At 49.0% G+C, this 22,310-nt stretch overlaps 1 protein-coding gene and 1 long non-coding RNA gene across 2 annotated transcripts; one reads left to right on the top strand and one right to left on the bottom strand.

The window, feature by feature from the left end:
* The first annotated feature begins 1,371 nt into the window (after positions 1-1,371).
* Positions 1,372-4,223, top strand: LOC143838848 (uncharacterized). The gene is made up of 4 exons (XM_077340758.1): positions 1,372-1,686; positions 2,078-2,899; positions 3,831-4,098; positions 4,149-4,223. Exons 2-4 carry the CDS (start codon positions 2,082-2,084, stop codon positions 4,221-4,223), a joined length of 1,161 nt encoding a protein of 386 aa, XP_077196873.1. The 5' UTR covers positions 1,372-1,686; positions 2,078-2,081.
* Positions 4,224-12,721: 8,498 nt separating this feature from the next.
* On the bottom strand, positions 12,722-17,992 carry LOC143838976 (uncharacterized). Its single transcript, XR_013231505.1, has 3 exons — positions 17,816-17,992; positions 15,387-15,516; positions 12,722-13,461 (listed from the first exon to the last, which is right to left on the bottom strand). It is a non-coding gene; the product is annotated as an uncharacterized LOC143838976 (long non-coding RNA).
* Positions 17,993-22,310: the final 4,318 nt, after the last annotated feature.

Here is a 22,310-nt window from a genome sequence, read left to right as displayed (position 1 = left end):
AGAGAGGGAATAGAAAGCAAAGAAATTCTAGCATCTAACATTTAATAGTCATTAAACAATGTTGCATGACCATCCATTTTATGCTCTGGTTCCCAGCCAAGCAAGCCAGCCTCCCTTAATTACAGGTGTTACAGAGATCTCACCCTCCCCAGTGTGGAACGAGACCAGCCTCTATGGGTGCTACAAAAGACTTTGTATTATCTACTTGTAAAAAGGGACTCTGAGAATTCACCTCCTTATTGTTAAAGGTAAAGGTAAAAGGTAAAGGTATCCCCTGTGCAAGCACCGGGTCATGTCTGACCCTTGGGGTGACGCCCTCTAGCGTTTTCATGGCAGATTCAATACGGGGTGGTTTGCCAGTGCCCCAGTCATTACCGTTTACCCCCCAGCAAGCTGGGCACTCATTTTACCGACCTCGGAAGGATGGAAGGCTGAGTCGACCTTGAGCCGGCTGCTGGGATTGAATTCCCAGCCTCATGGGCAAAGCTTTCAGACGGCTGCCTTACCACTCTGCGCCACAAGAGGCTCATGTTACCACAAGCAAAATGGATTCATAATTTTTCATACGCATCAGTAGTGAAGTGATGTGATGATGCTATGCACACTGTAAGCATATGATTCCCGAGTGGCAGGGAGGCATGGCCAGCTTGCATCACTTCCAGGCTTACTCCAAACGTGAAGAATATTCCAGAGGTTACTCCATGGACAAAAAGTGTGTGTGTGTGGGGGGAGTTTTCCAGAGTGATCCAGTGGAGAGCACGTGTACGACCAATGCTCTCACCGCTGTATTGACCCCAGATTGGAGAACGGCTGAGATTAAAAGTTTTGGCTATTACCTTTAAAATCCTAAACAATCTAGGACCAGTGTATCTACGAGACCGCCTCTCACACTGTGTCCCCCACGCCACCCAAGAGCACTAAGGTCTAGTGACGAAAATCTGCTGAGCGTACCTGACCCTCAACCAGGCCCAGTGGAATGCTCTTCCTGGTGACTTTAGGTCCTGCAGGGCTTGCAAAACAGAGCTCTTCCACCAGGCTTAGGGCTGAGGCCAAAACATCTAACACTGAAATACTGCTGGCCTCCCTCCCCAGATCTGCCCAATCAACTGTCTTGAAGTGCACTTTAAGTCACCCCCTCCCAGTATTCCCCTGGACTAATGAGACAGATCGAGCGGACTGATATTATTCATCATTATATATATTGCTGAGCTGTGTTTTAAATTGTTACGTATGAATTTCAAGTTTTCGATGTACTTATAGAGACAGATGATCTTTCCCGGCATGAAAATAGATATATTATGATTGTATAGTTTCTTAAATTGTATGAACTGTCCTGAGCCTCCAGAGAAGGATGACATAGAAGTATAAAAATAAGAAAATCCCAGGGGATATCCCATTGTCATTTGGAAGTTGGCAAGTCTATAGATGATTTCCCCCCGCCTGTTCAGTCCCTTGAGCTCACTATCTGCTGCTTTCACTGGCAAACACTGCACAGGGAAACACAGAGAAACGAATTTCCTGACATTTGTTACTCCAAGCATAAGGGGATGCACACAGTTCCGGGGACAAATCTGGGACGGTAACCGTGGAATAGAAGCAAGTAATGGAGGAAAATTAAGGCGGGATCTTCTGGAGTATTGAATACAGGAGGCTGCCTTCTACTGAATGACTGGCTGATCCATCAAGGTCAGTATCGCCTACTCTGACTGGCAGCAGCTCTCCAGGGTCTTAAGAAAGGTCTTCCACGCTCCCTATTATCAGATCCTTTTATTTTGAGATGCCAGGGGTTGAACTGAGGACCTTCTGGCATGCACAGCAGATGATTTACCACTGAACCATGGCTCCACCCCCACCCCTGCAGAGCCACAGCACCGATAAAGCTGTTCTGACCGAGCAGTCATATGAAGGCTCTCTCAGCCTCACCTCCCTCACAGGGGGTCTGTTGTGGGGAGAGGAAAGGGAAGGCAACTGTAAGACACTTTGACATATTTGAGCCACTCAATACTAGAGAGCACCACCACAAAAATAGCCCCATTACCTCTCAAAACTGATGCTGTCAATTCCTCCCTTCCTTTAGGAATATGGCTCTCCAGACTGTCCTTGATGTATTCCTCGGATCCTTTATAACCCGCGTGAAGCGGTTGGTGATGTTTTCCATCACGATGACTGTAGCTTCCGTTCTCTTGTTTTCCTGTTGGCAGAAGGTGGCTCATTCTCCCTCAGGCAGTGGGCAGGATGTCGCTGTGCCCAGCCAGCATAAGTGGGCCTTTCGCGATGTCGTCCGAATCCTAAGGGACTTCCTGCAGTATGTCTCCGTCTTGATGTCCTTCTATGAACCACTCACCCTCGGGAACCTCTTGAGGCACCGCGATCAGTTGAGTGGAGTGAACTATATGCTCCAGGCTTGTTTCAACGAAGCCATCGACAAGTTTAGTCAGGAGCCCCTCCTGGTGCAGCAGAACTCCAAAATGGTCATCCAGTGCGATGGACAAACCATGCAGTTCCTCTCGGGCAGCGGGGACTGTGAGATTTCAGTGTATCTCTTGCGCAATGCCATCCAGTTCGACGTCCGGGAACGGACTGCCGAAATGTACCTCACCAGGCTCTCCATGCACCAGGAGCCGTTGACCGTTCGGGATCTTCTGAGAGTGAAAAGGGATCTAGAGTCCTGGGGGTTGCTTTCGGAAGGGCTGCGGGGCTGCCTGGAGTTCGCGGTGCAGGAATACGCCAAGGAGCCATTTTGCGCACAAGACAATGCCCAGATGGTTGTAGACTGCGGCGGCCAAGTGGTGACGTTTGCTTCCGGGAATCAGAATAACCACATCAATGTCTACGATGTACAGGATGGCGCCATTCACTACCGCATCAGGACCTCAAGCTTTTGGGTCCACATGGCACGGTTCTTCAGAGGGAACAAGGGCCACACCCAAACCCAGGGGAGGAAGGTTCTTGCCACTAGAGTGAGCAAACCGTTGGTCCCTGCGCAAACGGAAATGTGTCAGTATGGTATAGTCCTTCCCAGACAACACCATGTGGGGTGCCACGTTGAAATCTTCTGTGTTTTAAAAAAAATCCTAAAACTTCTTGCTCATTGAAAATCTCTATTCAGACTGCACGTGACTGTTGGTGCCATTTTGAAATTTGTTTCCATTTTGAGGGGAGGGGGAGGAAATCCCCCTTCCAACTCTTCTTGCTTGTGGGAATATAGTGCATCAAACAGAAGACCGGGACCGTTTCCACGCAGAGGGGTAAAAGGCGAGTGGTTTCCTGCTTGAAAACGCGGGGTTGTAAACCATGTGTTTGTAGCCCTCCATACAGGAGATCCTTCCCGCATTTTCCTGCCGCCTCCTCAAACCTTTTCCCTTCCATATGAGGCGACAGAGAAGCTTGGACAGCAACATGAATTTTACTTTCTGTTCCTTGGCTTGTCAATCATCGGAGATAACCAATCCTGTCTCAGCGGTGTTTTGGAGGATTCAAAAGTTCCCTCGAGTACCGAAATTAATTATTTTTTAAAAAAGAAGACATATGTGTTACTAGCACAAAATCAAAGCACTGATTTGATTTATTCAAGCTGGGAGCCAGCTTGGTGTCGTGGTTAGGAGTGCGGATTTCTAATCTGGCGAACCAGGTTCGATTCCCCACTTCTGCCCCACATGCAGCCAGCTGGATGACCACAGCACTGATAAAGCTGTTCTGACCGAGCAGGAATATCAGGGCTCTCTCAGCCTCACCTCTCTCACGGGTGTGGGTGGCAGGAGAAGCAACGACTGGTAGGAGAACTTTGTCCTGCCTGCTTGGAATGATGACGACTGGATCCTCAACCTTAGGATGACCAGAGGCGCCGTCAAGGAGCTGGTCCCCACGCACAGAGGGAAGCCGATGCGCCAGACCACCAACATGTGCCTGCCCATCATGGTGGACAAGAGGGTGGCCATGGGTCTGTGGTCCCTGGTCAACACCACCTGCTACAGAGTAGTCTCCCAGCATTTCGGGCTGGGCATGTCTACTGTGGGAGAGATGGTGCTGGAGGTCTGCTTCACGATGGAGGCAGAGCTGTATAGCAAGGTGGCCTGTCTGGGACAAGAGACTGGCAAGGTAGGTAGGCTGGAGTCCTGGTATGCTTGTAAATTTCTTTTGCCAAAAAGCCACACAGCGACGCAGACGTACAGCAATGCTCCACTGGGCATCTGCAGGGTAGACCAGCTGGGTTCAGGGTGTGAGGTTGTTTTGGGCTCAGCAGTACGTTTTTTGTGTTTGCCTCTCTGGATGGGTTCGGCCGATTGGGATTCGCCCACTGCATTGGCCCTGTAGATGGTTTCCATATCCTCATATGCTCCCCAAACAGGAGCATCCAGGAGTATGGCTACAGAAACTCCTTCTGCTTGGTGCTCCTGCAATGGACTGTGGACCACACCGGACGGTTGTTTGATGCAGAGGTGGCCTGGAATGGCCGAAGATGGCTTCATCTTTCAAGAGTCCCACCTCCGCAGTGCCTTGGATGCTGGGGTCTATGTCTCAGAGAACCCGACAGTCACCATAGAGGGGCTCAGGTGTTGGCCCTGATCTTGGCTGATGAGAACACACCTTGAGGAAGTGACTCATGACCCTTTACAAGCGGCCATGCACTGATTAGCAGAGTCTTTACAACTGGACGCTTTCCCGTACAAGGGATGTGGTGAAGCACGCCTTTGGGAGATTCAAGGCACGCTGCAGGTGTCTTCACATGCACCCTTGGACAGTGTCACCCCTGTGGTCATTGCATGCATGATCCTCCACAACATCTGCGAGGAAAAAGGGCACGAGATACCAGTGCACAATGAGGAGTGGGACACAATGGTCGTGGATGTTGTTGTTGTTGTTATGTGCGAAGTCGTGTCCGACCCATCGCGACCCCATGGACAATGATCCTCCAGGCCTTCCTGTCCTCTACCATTCCCCGGAGTCCATTTAAGTTTGCACCTACTGCTTCAGTGACTCCATCCAGCCACCTCATTCTCTGTCGTCCCCTTCTTCTTTTGCCCTCGATCGCTCCCAGCATTAGGCTCTTCTCCAGGGAGTCCTTCCTTCTCATGAGGTGGCCAAAATATTTGAGTTTCATCTTCAGGATCTGGCCTTCTAAAGAGCAGTCAGGGCTGATCTCCTCTAGGACTGACCGGTTTGTTCGCCTTGCAGTCCAAGGGACTCGCAAGAGTCTTCTCCAGCACCAGAGTTCAAAAGCCTCAATTCTTTGACGTTCGGCCTTCCTTATGGTCCAACTTTCGCAGCCATACATTGCAACTGGGAAAACCATAGCCTTGACTAAACGCACTTTTGTTGGCAGGGTGATGTCTCTGCTTTTTAGGATGCTGTCTAGATTTGCCATAGCTTTCCTCCCCAGGAGCAAACGTCTTTTAATTTCTTTGCTGCAGTCCCCATCTGCAGTGATCTTGGAGCCCAGGAAAATAAAATCTGTCACTATCTCCATTTCTTCCCCTTCTATTTGCCAGGAGGTCGTGGATGAGGAGGGGACAAACACAGACAAAATTAAAAAGAGGATTTACAGGGAGGGACAGAAGGTTAGAGATGCCGTAGCACAATTTATCTATAGGCAGTGTCTGGGGAGATAAGAGTTTATCTATATTTAGAATCATAGAGTTGGAAGGGATCTCCTGGGACATCTAGTCCAACCCCCTGGACTATGCAGGACACTCACAATTCTATCGCTCATCCACTGTAACTTGCCTCACCCTTGAACATTCACAGAATCAGCCTCTCCGTCAGATGGCTATCCAGCCTCTATTTAAAAATGACCAATGATGGAGAACCCACCACCTCCCAAGGAAGCCTGTTCCACTGAGAAACCACTCTGTCAGGAACCTCTTCCAGATGTTGAGACGGAATTTCTTTTGCATTAATTTCATCCCATTGGTTCTGGCCTGTCCCTCCAAGGCAAGAGATAACAACTCTGCTCCATCCTCTATGTGGCAGCCTTTTAAATACTTGAAGATGGTTATCAGATCCCCTCTCAGTTGTCTCCAGGCTAAACAGACTAAGTTCCCCCAACCTTTCCTCATATGTTTTGGTCTCCTCACCATGTTTGTTGCCCTCCTCAAGTCATGCTCCAGTTTGTCTACACCCCTCTTCTACTGTAGTGCCCAAAACACAACACAGTACTCCAAATGAGGCCGAACTAGAGCAAAGCGGTACCATCACGTCTCATGATCTGGACACGATACTCCGTTTGATACAGCCCAAAATCCCATTCTCCTTTTTAGCCCCTGAGTCACACTGCTGACTCATGTTCAATGTATGGTCTACTAAGATTCCTAGATCTTTTTTGCACATGCTACTGCCAAGACAAGTCTCCCCCTTCCTATATTGGTGTATTTCATTTTTCCTACCTAAATGCAGAATTTTACATTTGTTCATACTGAATTTCATTTTATTCATTTTAACCCACTCCTCGGGCCTATCAAGATCATACTGTACTCTGATTCTGTCTTCAGTTGTGTTTGCTACCCCTCCCAGTTTAGTATCATCTGCAAATTTAATAAGTACTCCCTCATTCTAATCATTTATAAATATGTTGAACATCTCAGGCCCCAGGACAGATCCCTGGAGAAGTCCACTTGTCACTCTTTTCCAAGAAGTTGCTGAAACCTTAACAAGTACCCTCTGGGTATGATCCGTCAACCAGTTATCGATCCACCTGACAGAATCATCTGCCTGCACGGGAGGAAGCTGCAAAAGATGAACGCCATGCTCAAGCGCATGACGTCTCACCTGGGGATGAAGGGGAGGAGGATTAGGGCCACAAAAAGTTGCTATGTTGGGGGTTTTTGGGTGGCTGGCGTTGGTTGTAGGCTTGTTGCTGCTGTTCTGTTTAAAAATAAAATGTTAATTTATAACCTTGCGTGCCTTTCTTACAAAAATGTCAATGCGTTCCCCACCCCCACCCCTTGGAACACCAGCGAGCATGCCACTTTCTTGCCCCAGCATTGAGGGCAGACTCCCACGACCACATCCCGTTTTGCCTCACAAAGACAACACTCTTAAGACACAAATTAACAATGGTTTTATTGGGGTAAAAAACAGAGGGGGAAGTTTTTGGCTATAGGGTTTGGGGGAATACTTGTCTCTAGGCTTGATAAGGCGCTGCCTTTTGTCCCTTGGTCCCCATCTGGACCACATACCTTGTCGGGGACCCTTGGCTTGTTCCAGGAGTAGGTGGGAACGGGTCAACTGCTTCGAGGTGGTGCCGGTGGCCACTTTGGGTTCCTCCTGAATGGTGGGGTTGGGGGTTCTCCCTCCCACTGCTCACTGCATGGTTGACTATTATCTCCATCCTGTTGAGGGACTTGACAGCCCCCATCAGGCAGTGTGGCTTCTCTCCAAGATGCTGAAGACCTCTCTGCCCAGCCTGGCCTCTTCCTTGTAGTGCCTGACCTCCTCCTGTGTGTTTTCCTGCCACTTGTCGAGCAGCTCCCTCTCCTGTCAAAGCTTTGCTTCTCCCAGCTCCCTGTCGTGGCACGTATCTTCTTCCCCCTTGCAGCAAGAGACTACGCCCCAGGGCAGTGAGGATGGAGATTCATCTCTGCCTCTTCCTTTCCCTTTCCAGCTGCTGCTCGGCGGACGCCCCAGTTCCTGTTCAGCCACCTCCTTTTCTGCCTCCTCTCCTGAGGTTGCAATTGAGAAAAGAAAAAAGGGTGGTGGTGGATGGGAGGGTCAGTGCATGCAGTTCTCCCCACCAACACTCTTTGTGTTCTTACTCAGCACCCGCCTCTGCCCATCCGCAGGCCTCTTCCCGCTGCAGAGACAAGCCCTTCCAGGGTAGACCAGTTGTGTTGCCCGTGACCAAAGGCACGGTCCCGTGACCATGACCTATTAAGTCTGCGGGTTCAGTGAACACAGACTCGTCTTTTCAGAACAGCTCTTTTTATTTAGCAACTCCAGCAACAAACTTCAGATACTGAACAGAGAAAAACAGGCAAACTCATGGACTTTGATACCTTTCAGGCAGCCCGCAGCTGCCTCTGATTGGCCCTAAGCAGAGCAATCCGATTGGCCCTAGCAGAGCAATCCGATTGGCTCTAAACAGAGCCACCTGGTTGGACCTTAACAGGTTCCTTTAATTGGTTAGTTCCTTGGCTGGCAGAAGTCCTCATTTGCATCAGTGGCCAAATACCCACAGACATAGTGAGCATCCCTCACTATGGTGGTCTGTTGAGGGATGCTTACCACCAGGCACCTATGGTGTGCTGGGGTATGGTCCCTACTGGCCAGATCTGCAGGCTGCACCCTCTGAGATATTGGTGGGATGTAGTCTGGAGAGAAAAGGGAGGTCAGACATCAGAAGCAGTTCAGGGCAAGCAAAGCACAGCTGAGGTTTTGCAAAGCCTTCCATTCAAATGGACTCCTGGTTGCATTGACAGCCAGGGACTCCTCCAGCTGCTGCTTGCTGCTCTCTTCCGTGGCCGGCTTCCTGACCTTTTGTTTCAGGCTGCGAGCCACATGCTTGGGGTGATCGGTGCCATCCCCCTTGCCGTAGATCCTCTGCAGCTCCTTGTAGTAGGGGCAGAATGGCACACAGGTCTCCAGCTGCAGGCTGACCAATGCAGTATACAGTGGGATTATGACATCTTGCAATTTTGATGTGATGCCTCCATTTTGATGTGATGCCTCCCAAGACTGCATTTGCCTTCTTTACCGCTGCATCACACTGTCTGCTCATATGTAGCTTACAATCCACAAGTACCCCAGGATCTTGTTCACACACACTGCTCCGTAAAAGCGTATCTCCCATCCAGTATGCACGGTTCACGTTTTAAGACCCAGTTGTGGAACTATGACCCAGATGTGGAACTCAGAGCCAGCTTGGTGTAGTGGTTAGGAGTGCTAGCTTCTAATCTGGCGAGCCAGGTTTGATTCTCCGTTCCTCCACATGCAGCCAGCTGGGTGACCTTGGGCTCGCCATGGCACGTATGAAGCTGTTCTGACTGAGCAGGAATATCAGAGCTTTCTCAGCCTCACCTCCCTCACAGGGTGTCTGTTGTGGGGAGAGGAAAAGGAAGGCGAATGTAAGCTGCTTCGAGACTCCTTCGGGGAGAGAAAAGCTGTATATAAAGCCCATTCTCTTTTTCAGTAATATCAGGACTCAGTAATATCAGGACTCTCTCAGCCTCCCCTTCCCCACAGGACTTTAATCTCAGTGAAAGCCTTCTCCCACAGAATGGCCTCCCTGTTTACTCTATCTCCCTGCTCCGCTGGTCAGAAAGAAAGACCAAGGCTGGGTGGATTCGCTTTCTCTTTCCCGTCAGTGGCTGCCTTGACAAGAAAAAGGCTGTGGAGTGAAGGTGTTTGCTATCTGGCTGATAGTAAAGAACTGCACAAACAGCCTGACTCATGAACTGGGTGTAAACTGCACGGAGCTTTTATTCCAGCCCCAGGTCGATTCAGTCCCTGCCCTCTACACAGAATGCGATTTCCATTTGGATTTGGGGCGATTTAAAATTTCCTACTGCAGCAAGAAGGATTGATCCGGAGTGACCCTACCTTTATTGTGCGATATCTCAGACTGCTTTTAATCCTCAATATCCATTTGGGAAAGAAAGCTCCGTGGTAGAGAACCTCTGATAGGCTACACCTGGTCATGTGACACGCTTGCCTTAAACGAGAAGCCCCTAATTTCCCTCAATTTCTGTTGGTCCTGGATTTTTCCTCCCTCCTCTGCCTTTTTCGATCCTCTCCCCCTCCCCTCCATGAAAAGAAAGAGGCTCCCTGCCTGGCTCCTCTTCCCCCCCCCCCTTCAAGAAAAGAAAGAAAGAGGCTTGGCTCCCCCCCCCCTTCTGAGCCTCCCTAACCACCTGCAGAAGACTTTCCTGTTTCAATGGGGGGGGGGGGGAGAGGATGACCCGAGTTCAAAGCAATCTGAATTCAACAGGATTGACAATGGAATAAAGAAAGTAAGTGCCGACTCTGCCCTGGACTCTACCTATCTCAGTACCTCAGGACTGAAACTAGACATCCCGGATTATCCACTGCTAGGACTCCCAACCCCCAGGTGGGTCCTGAAGGACTTACAATTGATCTCCAGATGTCAGAGGTCATGTCACCTGGGGAGAATAGCTGCTTCAGAAGCAATTTCCCCCTTCTGAGCTCCCTTCCAGCTTGGTTGTAGTGGTTAAAAGTGCAAACTACTACATCTGGCGAGCCAAGTTGGATTCTTTGTTCCTCTTCCACATGCAGCCAGCTGGGTGATCTTGAGCTCCCCACCAGACTGAGAAAGCTGTTCTGACTGAGAAGTAATATCAGGGCTCTCTCAGCCTCAACTCTTTTGTGTCTGTTGTGAGAAAAGGAAAGGAAAGGCGACTGTAAGCCGCTTTGAGACTCCTTTGGGTAGAGAAAAGTGGCATATAAGAACCAATTCTCTTCTTCAGTAATATCAGGGCTCTCTCAGCCTCACCTCACAGGGTGTCTGTTGTGGGGAGAGGAAAGGGAAGGCGATTATAAGCTGCTTTGAGACTCCGGGTTGAGAAAAGCGGCATATAAGGACAAACTCCTATTTATTGAATTGCATCTTGTTCTTGTGTGCCTCCTTTCCCAGCATGTTCAGATCTTGCTCAACTTCATCTGCTGGTAGAGGCAGAGAAAAGAAAACAGTGTTCTTTCCCAAGTGAATCAGTTGGTTTGAAAGCATCAGGAACCTTATGGTGGAGGGAGTTTTTTTTTAGTTTTCTCCGGTATAGTGATTTTTTAATATTAATTTTTAATATTGTTTTGCAGCTCAACTTTTGGGTTCCTTCTCTCCGGTATAAACCACCAAGAATTGGGCCTTGGTTCCAATGTAGAAAACAGCTAAGAAAGCAGAACATGAGCGATGAAAGGAGCTGAAGATTTTTTCACTCATAAACTTTTAATTTTTAAAAAAAAGATAAGAATATAATAATATAGGAGGAATACAGAAAAGGTTACACGTAACAATTCATGCTATTATTTAAAAATTACTATATATTAAAGGTAAAGGTAAAGGTATCCCCTGTGCAAGCACCAGGTCATGTCTGACCCTTGGGGTGATGCCCTCCAGCGTTTTTGTGGCAGACTCCATACGGGGTGGTTTGCCAGTGCCTTCCCCAGTCATTACCGTTTTACCCCCCAGCAAGTTGGGTACTCATTTTACCAACCTTGGAAGGATGGAAGGCTGAGTCAACCTTGAGCCGGCTGCTGGGATCGAACTCCCAGCCTCATGGGCAGACAGCTTCAGACAGCATTTCTGCTGCCTTACCACCCTGCGCCACAAGAGGCTCTATCTATATTACACAATATATATATACTAGTAATTAAGCCCGCTGCAGTTTAGATACAGCGGGCGCTAGGGTGGCAATGGGGGTGGGGGGTGGCTGTGCGGGCTGGGGTGGGGTGGGCGCGGGCGGTAGGCTTTGGATGGGCCGGGGCGAGGCCGTCCCGCGCTGTCTGGCGGCTTCTTGGGATGTCTTTGCGGGGCAGGAGCTACCTGATGTGTCCGTGGTCGTGGAGCGAGGCCGTCAGCTGCAGAGTCGAAGGGGTGGATGTCGTTGCGGCAGCGGCTCCAGCGTGGCGGCGGCGGCCTGTGGCAAGGGCAGCGGCTGGCCGCAGAGGCGGAGGCCGTACCGTCGCGGCGGGCGACATTGGTTGCGGGGCCAGCGTTGGAGGTGCGGGGCTGGGCGGCTGCAACTGGAGGCTTCGCGGGGCGCTGTGGAGGCGCTGTGTGTGGGCGAAAGTGGGCGCGGTGCTGGCGTGGCTGTTGGCAGGGCGAGTGCCGCGGGGGAAGGCGGCGCTGGGTCGGGCGCTGTTGCGGCTGTGGCCGGAGGGGGAGGCGCAGCCGCAGTAGGGAGGCGCATGGGGCGTGCGAGGCAGGCTGGCAAGGCAGGGAGGCCCCGGCAGCCGCGCTCCACGCGACTGCCGGGGTCTTTGTCTGGCAGCGGGCCGACGCAGCGAGAGGCGCTTCGCGCCTCTCGCCACGTCAGGCCGCCGGGCAGGGAGCCCCCAGCAGCCGTGCTCTGCGCGGCTGCCAGGGGCTCCCTCGGGTAGCCGGCTGACGCGGCGAGAGGCGCTTTGCGCCTCTCGCCGTGTCAGCCCGGGAGCAACTGCAAGCCACGCTGCCAATTGGTCCCTCCGATTGTCTGTCCTGAGGAAGGGTCCAATCCGGACCCTTCCTCATCACAGACAAATCCCACCTCAAGAGCCCTTAACCATTTATTTAGTCCGTGGCGCCACGGGCGGTTTAAAGATTACACTATATATATATATATATATATATATATATATATATATATATATATATATATATATATATATATATATATATATATATATATATATATATATATATATATATATATATATATATATATATATATATATATATATATATATATATATATATATATATATATATATATATATATATATATATTACTATATATTACACAATGTATTAAACAGAAATGTTCTTCCCAATGTATTCCTCATTATAATCTTCACAATGATCTTTACTTCAATTTTTTCCTTTTACTATCATTACTACCTATTATACCTCTCATCAAGCACGAACTAGGACCACTACCAAAATGCATTTAATGGGGGGAAAGGCCGTTAGATATCTTGCAATAAGAAATAGATCAGGAAGATTTAAGACAGGGGTAGTCAAACTGCGGCCCTCCAGATGTCCATGGACTACAATTCCCAGAAGCCCCTGCCAGCGAATCTGGAGGGCCGCAGTTTGACTACCCCTGATTTAAGAGATGCGGTGAACCACTAGCAGTCCAACAAGGACGGGGAAGGAGATGGCCCAGTTTGCTGAGACTCCACCTTTAGCATTGTTGCACGGTTTCCCCCCATTGTTATAAGGCTTGTAATTATAGCTCCCTCCAGTCCCATAATAGATTAATTCAGGTTTTGGCTTGGGTCTCCCCAGAGGTTTTAGGGGTTTATGCCATAAAGGAGGGCGTGGGGCAGGGTTGGGCTTGTTGCCAGGGCGGGCTGGGAAGGGACGGGATGGGACCCGACGAGGATGAGTTTGGTTCTGCTGCAACTGGGCTGACCCAGATCCCTGCCTATCCTCTTCTATTTGGATCCCATTCACTATTTCCTGCATGCTTATGTTTATGCCTGTTGTTACGGTGGGGCAGAGCATACTTCCAAAGCCTTCCAAATTGGGCCCAGGAGGAGACAACCCCTTTGCTTTCTGCACACTTTGAGCCAGGTTACTCCTTTGAGGATCCTCCAAAACTTGTGTCCTGAGAGTCTTCCAAAAGCACCCGTTGCCAATTGCTGGTCGGGGGACGGTGGGATGCACAGCACTGTTGGTCATCTCCCAGATGGTTTTGGGTGCTGTCTCCTCTTCCGGATTCTCCAGCTGCTTGGCTGTTCCAGAAGAGACGTCATGCCTACTTTCCCTGGGCTGAAATTGTGCTGCTGGGTGCCCTTTTGCAGAGGCTGTAGCTGCAAGGAAAAGGCATGCCTGAGTAACGCTTTCAAAAGAGAAGTTCAAGTCTGGTGGTCCAAATGTCCCTGTCCTAACAATTATTAATGTGGCATTCCATTCCTTACCCCAACTCTAAAGGCAATCTTGCATGACCATTCAACAGTACCAGGTGGAATGAGCTCATGGAACATCTCTGAGCCCTGTTGGGACGAACACAGTTCTGTAGGGCAGTGGTCCCCAACCTGCGGGCCGCGAAGGCCATGGCACCGGGCTGCGGCTCCCTCTCCCCGCCCCCCCACAGTAAAAAACATCCCAGGCCGCAAGCTTGCGGCCCGGGAAGCTTCTTACTGCGGGAGGGCGGGGAGAGGGAATCAGGGCTGCGCTGCGCACTGTAAACGCGCGGCCGGGCCGTGCATGCACACATGCGCCATGCATGACCGAAATCGCGCATGCGTGGCACTTTTGCACATGCGCGGTGTACGGGCAAGGCCTGCGCATGCGCGATGCGTTGGCGGGGCAGTTGCCCTGCCGGTCTCCAGCCTCAGAAAGGTTGGGGACCACTGCTGTAGGGCTTGTAAAGTAGAGCTCTCCCACCAGTCTTTTGGTTGGGGACAAAGCTAAACAACATCTGCCTATTTCATGGCTCTACCCAGCCACCTATCAGTTACCAATATTGAGTATCAGAGGGACCTTTTGCTTATTTATGCCCCCTGCAGGGCTCTTTGCTCCGTGGGTGCTAATCTGCAGGAGATCCCCAGACCCAGGGACATTCGCCTGTCTCCAACCAGGGCCAGGGCCTCTTCAATCCTGGCCCTGACCTGATGGAATGAGCTCCCGGGTGAGCTGAGGGCTCTGTTGGAGCTGGCACAGTTCCGCAGGGCCTGTAAGGCAGAGCTCTTCTGCCAGGTCTTTGGTTGAGGCCAGAGCAAGTGAGATCGGAGGCCCCTCCTCCAGCTGGGCTAGTCTAACTGTCTGCGCCAGTCCATCAGGCGACTCGCCACCTCCTCCCATGCCTGGCTGCAGGACTGGGGTGTGGGGAGGGTTATTATTTGCCACCAATCTTGTGGTTTTCATATGCTGGACTTTTAATGTGGGATTTTATCGGGGATTCTATTTGACCATTGTTACCGACCACAAACCATTCTGGGAATATTGGACTAGAAGTCTAATAAATTAATAAATAATAAAATTAAAATTAAATCACCGCCAGACTCTGCCTGGTCTGAGGGTGAGAGGCCACGGCTGTTGTTAACCTGTTGTGCCAGTGACCTTTGAAAATTAATTTAAAGTTTCTTTGTTTTAACTTCTGTATTTAAACTTTTAAAAGAGCCTCTTGTGGCGCAGAGTGGTAAGGCAGCCGCCTGAAAGCTCTGTCCATGAGGCTGGGAGTTCGATCCCAGCAGCCGGCTCAAGGTTGACTCAGCCTTCCATCCTTCCGAGGTCGGTAAAATGAGTACCCAGCTTGCTGGGGGGTAAACGGTCATGACTGGGGAAGGCACTGGCAAACCACCCCGTATTGAGTCTGCCATGAAAACGCTAGAGGGCGTCACCCCAAGGGTCAGACATGACTCGGTGCTTGCACAGGGGATACCTTTACCTTTACCTTTATTTAAACTTTTATATTGTTCACCACCTTGAGCCGGTTCTCCTGGATTAGGGCGGTGTAGAAATTAAATAAATAAATACCACAGAGGTGTGCTAGAGATCGCAATCAGGAAGGAGGCAAGGTCTCAGAAAAACAGCATGGTTTATTTGGCCAAGAAGCTCTACTGGACGGGTCTTCTCTCCACCAAGAGCAGAGAGAAAATGCCATTCAGGACATAGACCACAACGTATGACAGACATGAGTATTAGGTACTGACAATGAAGAGAGGATGTACAACTGAACTCCCTTGGCTCCCTTAGTCACAAGGAACATTTGAACTAACGATCAAAGACTTACCTTCTTTGTTCTGAGCACCAGCCGTGCCTAGAAGAGCCCAGAGAAAGAAAATGTTCCGTAGGGATAACATGACTTTAAACGTTTCCCAATCAGGATTCGGTGCTCCAGCCGAATGAGGGGAGAGAATGACCTGTCGATAAATACAGAGCCACAGAAAGGCAGGCAATGTCAAATCACCCCTGAGCATCTCTTAACTTGAAAGGGCTATTACAAACTTTTCATACTGGAAGTGAGCTGTGACTTGACAGCCAATATATCTATATCTATCTAGCAAATCTTCTGCAAAGATTCTAACAAGGTTGGGTTTTATACCTTGCTTTTCTCTGCCGCAAGGAATCTCAAAGCAGCTTACAATTGCCTTCCCTTCCCCGTCCCACAACAGGAATCTATGAAGTGGGAGGGGCTGAGGGACTTCTGAGAGAACTGGGACTGGCCCAAGGTCAACCTAACAAGCTTCACATAGAGGAAGAGTGGGGAATCATACCTAGCTCTCCATGTTAGAGGCTGCCACTTTTAAACACAATACCATACTGGGTACTTTCTGGTAGCCTCCATGTAGTTCTTACAAGCCCCATCCCAGCAATTAAAACCTTGCTTCAATTGCTGTCTTGAAAGCAGCAAACTATGCCCAAAGGCATGAAATGAAGCCCCTTTTTCTTTTTCAGGACGCTAGAATTTTGAGCAGGCTGGAGAGGGATGGAATGCTTTGTTTTATAGGGTGAGTTGTTCATTGTAGAGCTGTTTCCAATGGATGTTCATTTGATTTGGTATGGTAGTTTTAATTTCATGTTTGCGTACATCTTGGAGAATTATCAACTGAGAAAGGTCATATCGACAGAAACAATGATTTTCCTGTGAACACTTCAAGCAATGAAATGAAGTAAAAGACTTTGGATAACAGCATTCGTAGAAATTATTATACCTCGAGCCATTATTTGCAGAGGCATTTTTGGGTGTTCATATATCTCTATGCAAAGCCTTTTTCTAATTGTCCAGGGCAGGGGTAGTCAAACTGCGGCCCTCCAGATGTCCATGGACTACAATTCCCAGGAGCCCCTGCCAGCAAATGCTGGCAGGGGCTCCTGGGAATTGTAGTCCATGGACATCTGGAGGGCCGCAGTTTGACTACCCCTGGTCCAGGGCATTGTACCCAATTGAGTTTCCTGTCCTCCTGAAGCTCCACCCCCAAATCTCCAGAGCTTTCCCAACCTGGATCTGGCAAAGCTCCCCCCACCCCCGCCATGACTAGGAGGGACTTGGCAATCCTATTACGCATTTATTTCTATTTATTTATTACATTTTTATACCACCTTCCCTTGTGGCTCAGGGCAGTTCACATGGAAGATGAATCCCATTTGGCAGATACAACACATTCTGCAAATCAAACCAACACTATCTATCTATCTATCTATCTATCTATCTATCTATCTATCTATCTATCTATCTATCTATCTATCTATCTATCTATCTATCTATCTATCTATCTATCTATCTATCTATCTATCTATCTATCTATCTATCTATCTATCCATCTATCATTTAAATGTATTGCCCGCCTCTCCCTGAAGGCTCAAGGCGGGTTACAACATCTGAATAAACCCCCCAATAAAACCCCCTTAATACAGACATAAAAATCAAACCAATACAAATGCAATCCAAAGCCCCAGGGGGATAAAGAGGCTGTGGCAAAACCTCATCCCAGTCCCAACAATCCCAGTAATGCGTTCTAGAGGGGAAGGGTGAACAGAGGGCGCAGATGGAAATCGCTACCACCAGTTCCCCCAGTCACTGAACATTTAATCATTAACTTATTATAAAAGAAGAAGGGAAGTTTGGAAACACTGAAAATACATAAGGGTGCATTCATTTGTCTGCTGTACATTAAGCAGAGACTTCTGTTCATGTTTTAGAAACTTTTCAGGGAGGGGGTTCTGCAGCAAGCGTCCTTCTTGAATTTGCTTTAATTCTTAATGTTTAAAACAGCATTTCAAGCAACATATGATAAACCGTTTATGCACTGGAGGTTTCATGCCGGGCTGCAGGCTGGAGTTTTAGTTGTGGCAGGTTGCCCCACCTCTTCCTGCACCCACACAGGGGAGCATTTGGCCTGGTGCACCTCATCTGCCCCCAATTTGTGCTCCTTCACAGGAGCTGGGGCAGTGAAGTTCCCAGTGCATAAACGGTCATAGTGAGGCTTGGCATTGCAGCATACTGAATCTGATGCTTAAGGTTGCAAATGTTAAATTCCATCTTAAGCTTAGATCTATTCACATTTGGCCCCTGAAATTTTCAAAACGGTTTGAAATGGCTGCCTCGTTTCAAATGCATACAAAATGACATCCCCATCTACCAGAGGCAGGAGACCAGGCAAACTGGACCTAACTTCTACTTGTAACAAGATAGTCCCAAACCAAACAAAGACAAATTACCAGGCAGGTGCTCTTCAGAATACCAAGGATTCACTCATTCTCAGGTAAGGCACTTGGAGTAGGCTTTCAATTCCATTCCCTCAGCTTCCTCTGTAACCCAAAATTCATCAACAGGAAAAGCTATGGCCTCTCAAGTAGATAAACAAGCACAGTAGACCTGGTATACCTTATATAGCACCAGAAGGGAAGTTAGGTGAGTTTAAAACAGATTCCTGGTGGATGAATTTTATTTACCAAACTGAAACAAAGGAATAAAGGGGAATCCCATGTGATGCACTACTCCCAGATGCACTACTTCCTGGATGGTAATTCATTCCTGACTTTAATTGTTTGCAAAGATATTTGACGTTTCCTTCTCAGCTGTGAGCTTGTTAGCGGATTAACTTGACAATAGTGAGTGGAAAAACAAAGCTCTTCATTCTCACAGTGTGAGGTGAGTGTTCTCGGGGAAACGTTACAAGTAAAGTTTGTGAAAACACCGCAGCTTCCTTATACCCAGTCATAGTTTTGGTCTAGCAAGAGCCTGAGTGGGATTGTAGTAAGATAGATTCTAGCGGGTAGTCATGATGTCATGAAATAGCAGGGAGAACAATTAGTTCAGTTTCCGTCTTCTAGTGCCGCCCCACATTGGGACTCGCCTGCCCCTGGGCCCGGCAGAAGGCCGCAAAGCCCCCTTTCAGGCCACCTACCTGACTCTGTTCCTGCCTTCCTCCCAGCATTCCCTTTATCCTTTCCTTTCCTTCCCTTTCCTTCCTTCCTTCCTTCCTTCCTTCCTTCCTTCCTTCCTTCCTTCCTTCCTTCCTTCCTTCCTTCCTTCCTTCCTTCCCTCCCTCCCTCCCTCCCTCCCTCCCTCCCTCCCTCCCTCCTTCCTTCCTTCCTTCCTTCCTTCCTTCCTTCCTTCCTTCCTTCCTTCCTTCCTTCCACTGTTCTCTTCCATTTTCATCAATTTCCCCTTCCTTCCTTCCTTCCTTCCTTCCTTCCTTCCTTCCTTCCTTCCTTCCTTCCTTCCTTCCTTCCTTCCTTCCTTCCTTCCTTCCTTCTACTGTTCTCTTCCATTTTCATCAATTTCCCCTTCCTTCCTTCCTTCCTTCCTTCCTTCCTTCCTTCCTTCCTTCCTTCCTTCCTTCCTTCCTTCCTTCCTTCCTTCCTTCCACTCTCCTATCTGCCTCTTTCTCACTACCTGCTCCTCTTCTTCTGTCTCTATCTTCCTCCCTTTCTTTCTGTCTTTCTCTCTGTCTCTCCTTCTCCCTTTCCTCCTTCCTTCACCCCATCCCTCCACCCACCCACCATGCTAGAGCCCGCTGTATTTTGGCCACAGAGGACTTAATATCTAGTTCTCTATAATGGGGTTCCCTGCTGTTACCTGCAATGCATACACACATGTTCTGAAACACGTGAGTATGTAGCAACAGGGAATCGCTGAACGAGAGGTTGGTAACAGCGTTTGAGGATTGTTTGCCAATGTTTACAAAGTGATTACGCCCTTAAGTGCTCAAGGCAGACAACAGATAGTTATAGTAAAATAATAACAATCTTTATTGGAAGGAAAATAATAAAAATATAGGGACTCAAAGGGGGGGGGAGGGTTGAAGTCAGTATATTTACCAATCCTGGAGAGTGTGGGGGCAGAGATATGACACAGCCAGCCATTGGCATGAAGTGTGATCTGATTAGGTCCTGATCAGATGCATACTTTGGCTTGGCAAAGCCACTGTCCGTATAGGTTTTTGGGAGAGGGAGTATGTGACTGAGACCAGGTGAACACAGTATGGAGTTTTCCACAGGGCAGGATATTAGAAAAATGTCTCCTCTAGGTTAGGAGATGGGTGCTTCATGGGTAACCCATTTTGCCTCATTGTGTCTAGAAGTTGAGAAGTAATTTCCCTTGGCAGATAGACACAGAGTGGATTATAGATGAGAGATTGAGAATCTTGCCTAAGACGTTTTTAGGCAAACAGAACTCTGCCGGACTCCTTGCTCAGCAAATACAACAGGGTAGGGGGTCAGTGAGAGGTGAACTGGACATGTCTTGGATTGAGGCTGCTAGGTCGAACTTGTGGCAGAGAAGATGGAGTCTGGTTGTGGCAGATTTTAACAGTGCTTGGTGTGGCATAAGCCTAGACTATGGATGAGTGCTGCTGGTTGTTCATAACAGCTTGCCAACCCGTAGGGCAGGGTCCTGCCATCCTTAACGTGTCCCCCCCTTCTGGAGTGAACTTTCAAATTTGTTTGCTGCAGACCACCGTATGCTGAGAATGGCAGAGCCTAGAATGTAGGTTAGAAATGTACAGAGAGAAGAGGGGCCATCTCCTGCCACTATAAAACCTAATACCTACTAAACTGTTGCCAATCAAAACCCAAAAGGGGTGTGGGGAAAAAGGGGTCGCTGGAGGTCGCTGCTGGTCTTGCTTCATACCACTCAGAAGAATGTTTTACAATGAGCAATGGACTTGACACCACCCTTAACACCACCCCTTGGAACTAGCACATGCATGCTTTTTCACGCTTCGTGCCATGGCCAAAGTTTGTTTTGGGGGGCATCCTGCACTCCCCTCTGCATTCACTAGGACCCAGACGTCAGCATGCTGGGGTCACCAGGAGGGCCATCTCTCTAGCAAAACTCTATGGTAAGTTAGCTTCATTATCATACAGTTCCGCAAAAAGCCAGAGCATCATCCCCTGAGGTCTCTGACATGCTGATGTCCCTTCTGTGTGATGTCAGCATGTTGGATGCTCTTTTGGGGTTCGGGTAAGTGCAGTCCCCTCACAGCAGGGGAGTGACATCAGTGCATTTGGAGAGATCTCCCCCACCAGCATTGCCCAGGCCATGAGTGGAGATGAGCAGCTGGGAAGAAGGCAAGGAGCACATGGAGAGTTGCCAGCTAGGTGACGGTTTTTTCTTTTTCTGCCTCTTTTAATTGAGGCTGCTCTCTCTCCCTCTCTCCCCCCCCCCCTTTGTGTGGGACACTCTGTGTGGGTGGTTTGTAGCTTTCTAGAGAGTGGTTTCCATTAAGTGTTGTTCTTTTTTTTGTGGCTGATTGAGGAAGTATGCTGCTGAGGAAGTAAGCCCTGCTCTGTACTGGGCTGTGACTCTGTGAGCTAAAAGGGTCCTCCTTGCCAGAGGTGTGAACCACTGGTGCACGCTGAAGTGTGAGAGCCAAAGGGCTTTTGGCCTGTGGGATGTCCCTAGCCCCTTAATCCTATAGACAAAGATAGAGTGAAGGAAACTGTTTGGGAGACAATAATGGATACTCAAGGCCCAGATCCAGTCTCCTAAGAAGAAGACGACAAAGAAGAATTTTATATGCCGCTTTTCTATACCCAAGGAGCCTCAAAGCAGCTTACAGGCACCTTCCCTTCCTCTCCCCACAACAGACACCCTGTAAGGTCGGTGGAGCTTAGAGAACATCTAACAGGATTGCTCAGTCAGAACAGCACTATCCGGAATGTGATGAGCCCAAGGTCATCCAGCTGGCTGCATGTGGAGGAGTGGGAAATCACACCCAGCTCACCAGATTAAAAGCTACCACTCTTAACCACCACACCACACCATGTGCCATGTTTGTTTTCCTCCTTGAAGACAAGGTGGAATACACTTATCATAAATGTGAATTTACATTTAAATAATTAAATAGTGATTTACGATGGGAAAAGAAAAATAAAAAACTTGACTCCGATCCGGTCTCCAGCAGGGAGAGCACTGATGTAATATGTGCTCTCCATGAGGTTCTTGTTAGGAACCAAGCTGCCACCTCCTGGACCAGCTGGAACTTCTGCAACAACCTCATGGATAGCCCTGCGCAGATCTAGTTACAGAAGTCTAGTCTGAAGGTGACAGTTGCATGGATCACCCTGACTAGGTTGGGTCATCTGGTATGCTGCAACCCGCCATGCCTGGCACGGGTGGAAAACTCCCAGCATGCAACATCTGTCACCTGGGCCTCCATAGATAGGGAGGCATCCAGAAACACCCCTAGACAACTGATGGGGATTGCAGGTGTCAAATGCAACCCATCAAGGTGTACCATATCACCCTCCGTGTGTTGCAGGCTCATCCACAGGACCTCTGCCTTTGCCGGATTTAACTTCAGCCAGCTCCACTTGAGCGAATCCACCATGGTCTCCAGGCACCTGCCTTGAGCCACGGCTGAAGAAGCCTTGGTTCTAGTTGAGGCCAGGGACCATCAACAAGTTGGTGTTAGAAGACAGCCACCCAATGCCAGCTCTCAGTAGTTTGCTGCTCTGCTCCCAGCCTTGATGGGGAAAGTCTTCTCAGGTTCAGTTGGGCCTCAGCCTGCATACTGAGTTATTGGATTCCTTCACTGCTGTTTGTGGGGCCTGCTGGGTGGCCATAGGTGTACGGATGAGTTCTGCTCCGTATTTACCAGAAGATAGTTGCAGAGAGCGGCTGTGTCGGCCTGCAACTAGATTTCCGCCCAGCAGAGCCCGAGAGATGAAAAAGCTTTTCACAGCCTGAGATTTAAAGATATCCGAC

The sequence above is a fragment of the Paroedura picta genome, chromosome 5 (genome assembly GCF_049243985.1).
Source record: "Paroedura picta isolate Pp20150507F chromosome 5, Ppicta_v3.0, whole genome shotgun sequence".
Classification (NCBI taxonomy): Eukaryota; Metazoa; Chordata; class Lepidosauria; order Squamata; family Gekkonidae; genus Paroedura; species Paroedura picta.
The sequence above is the reverse complement of the archived record's forward strand: the minus strand, read 5'-3'. Positions and strand labels throughout refer to the sequence as shown.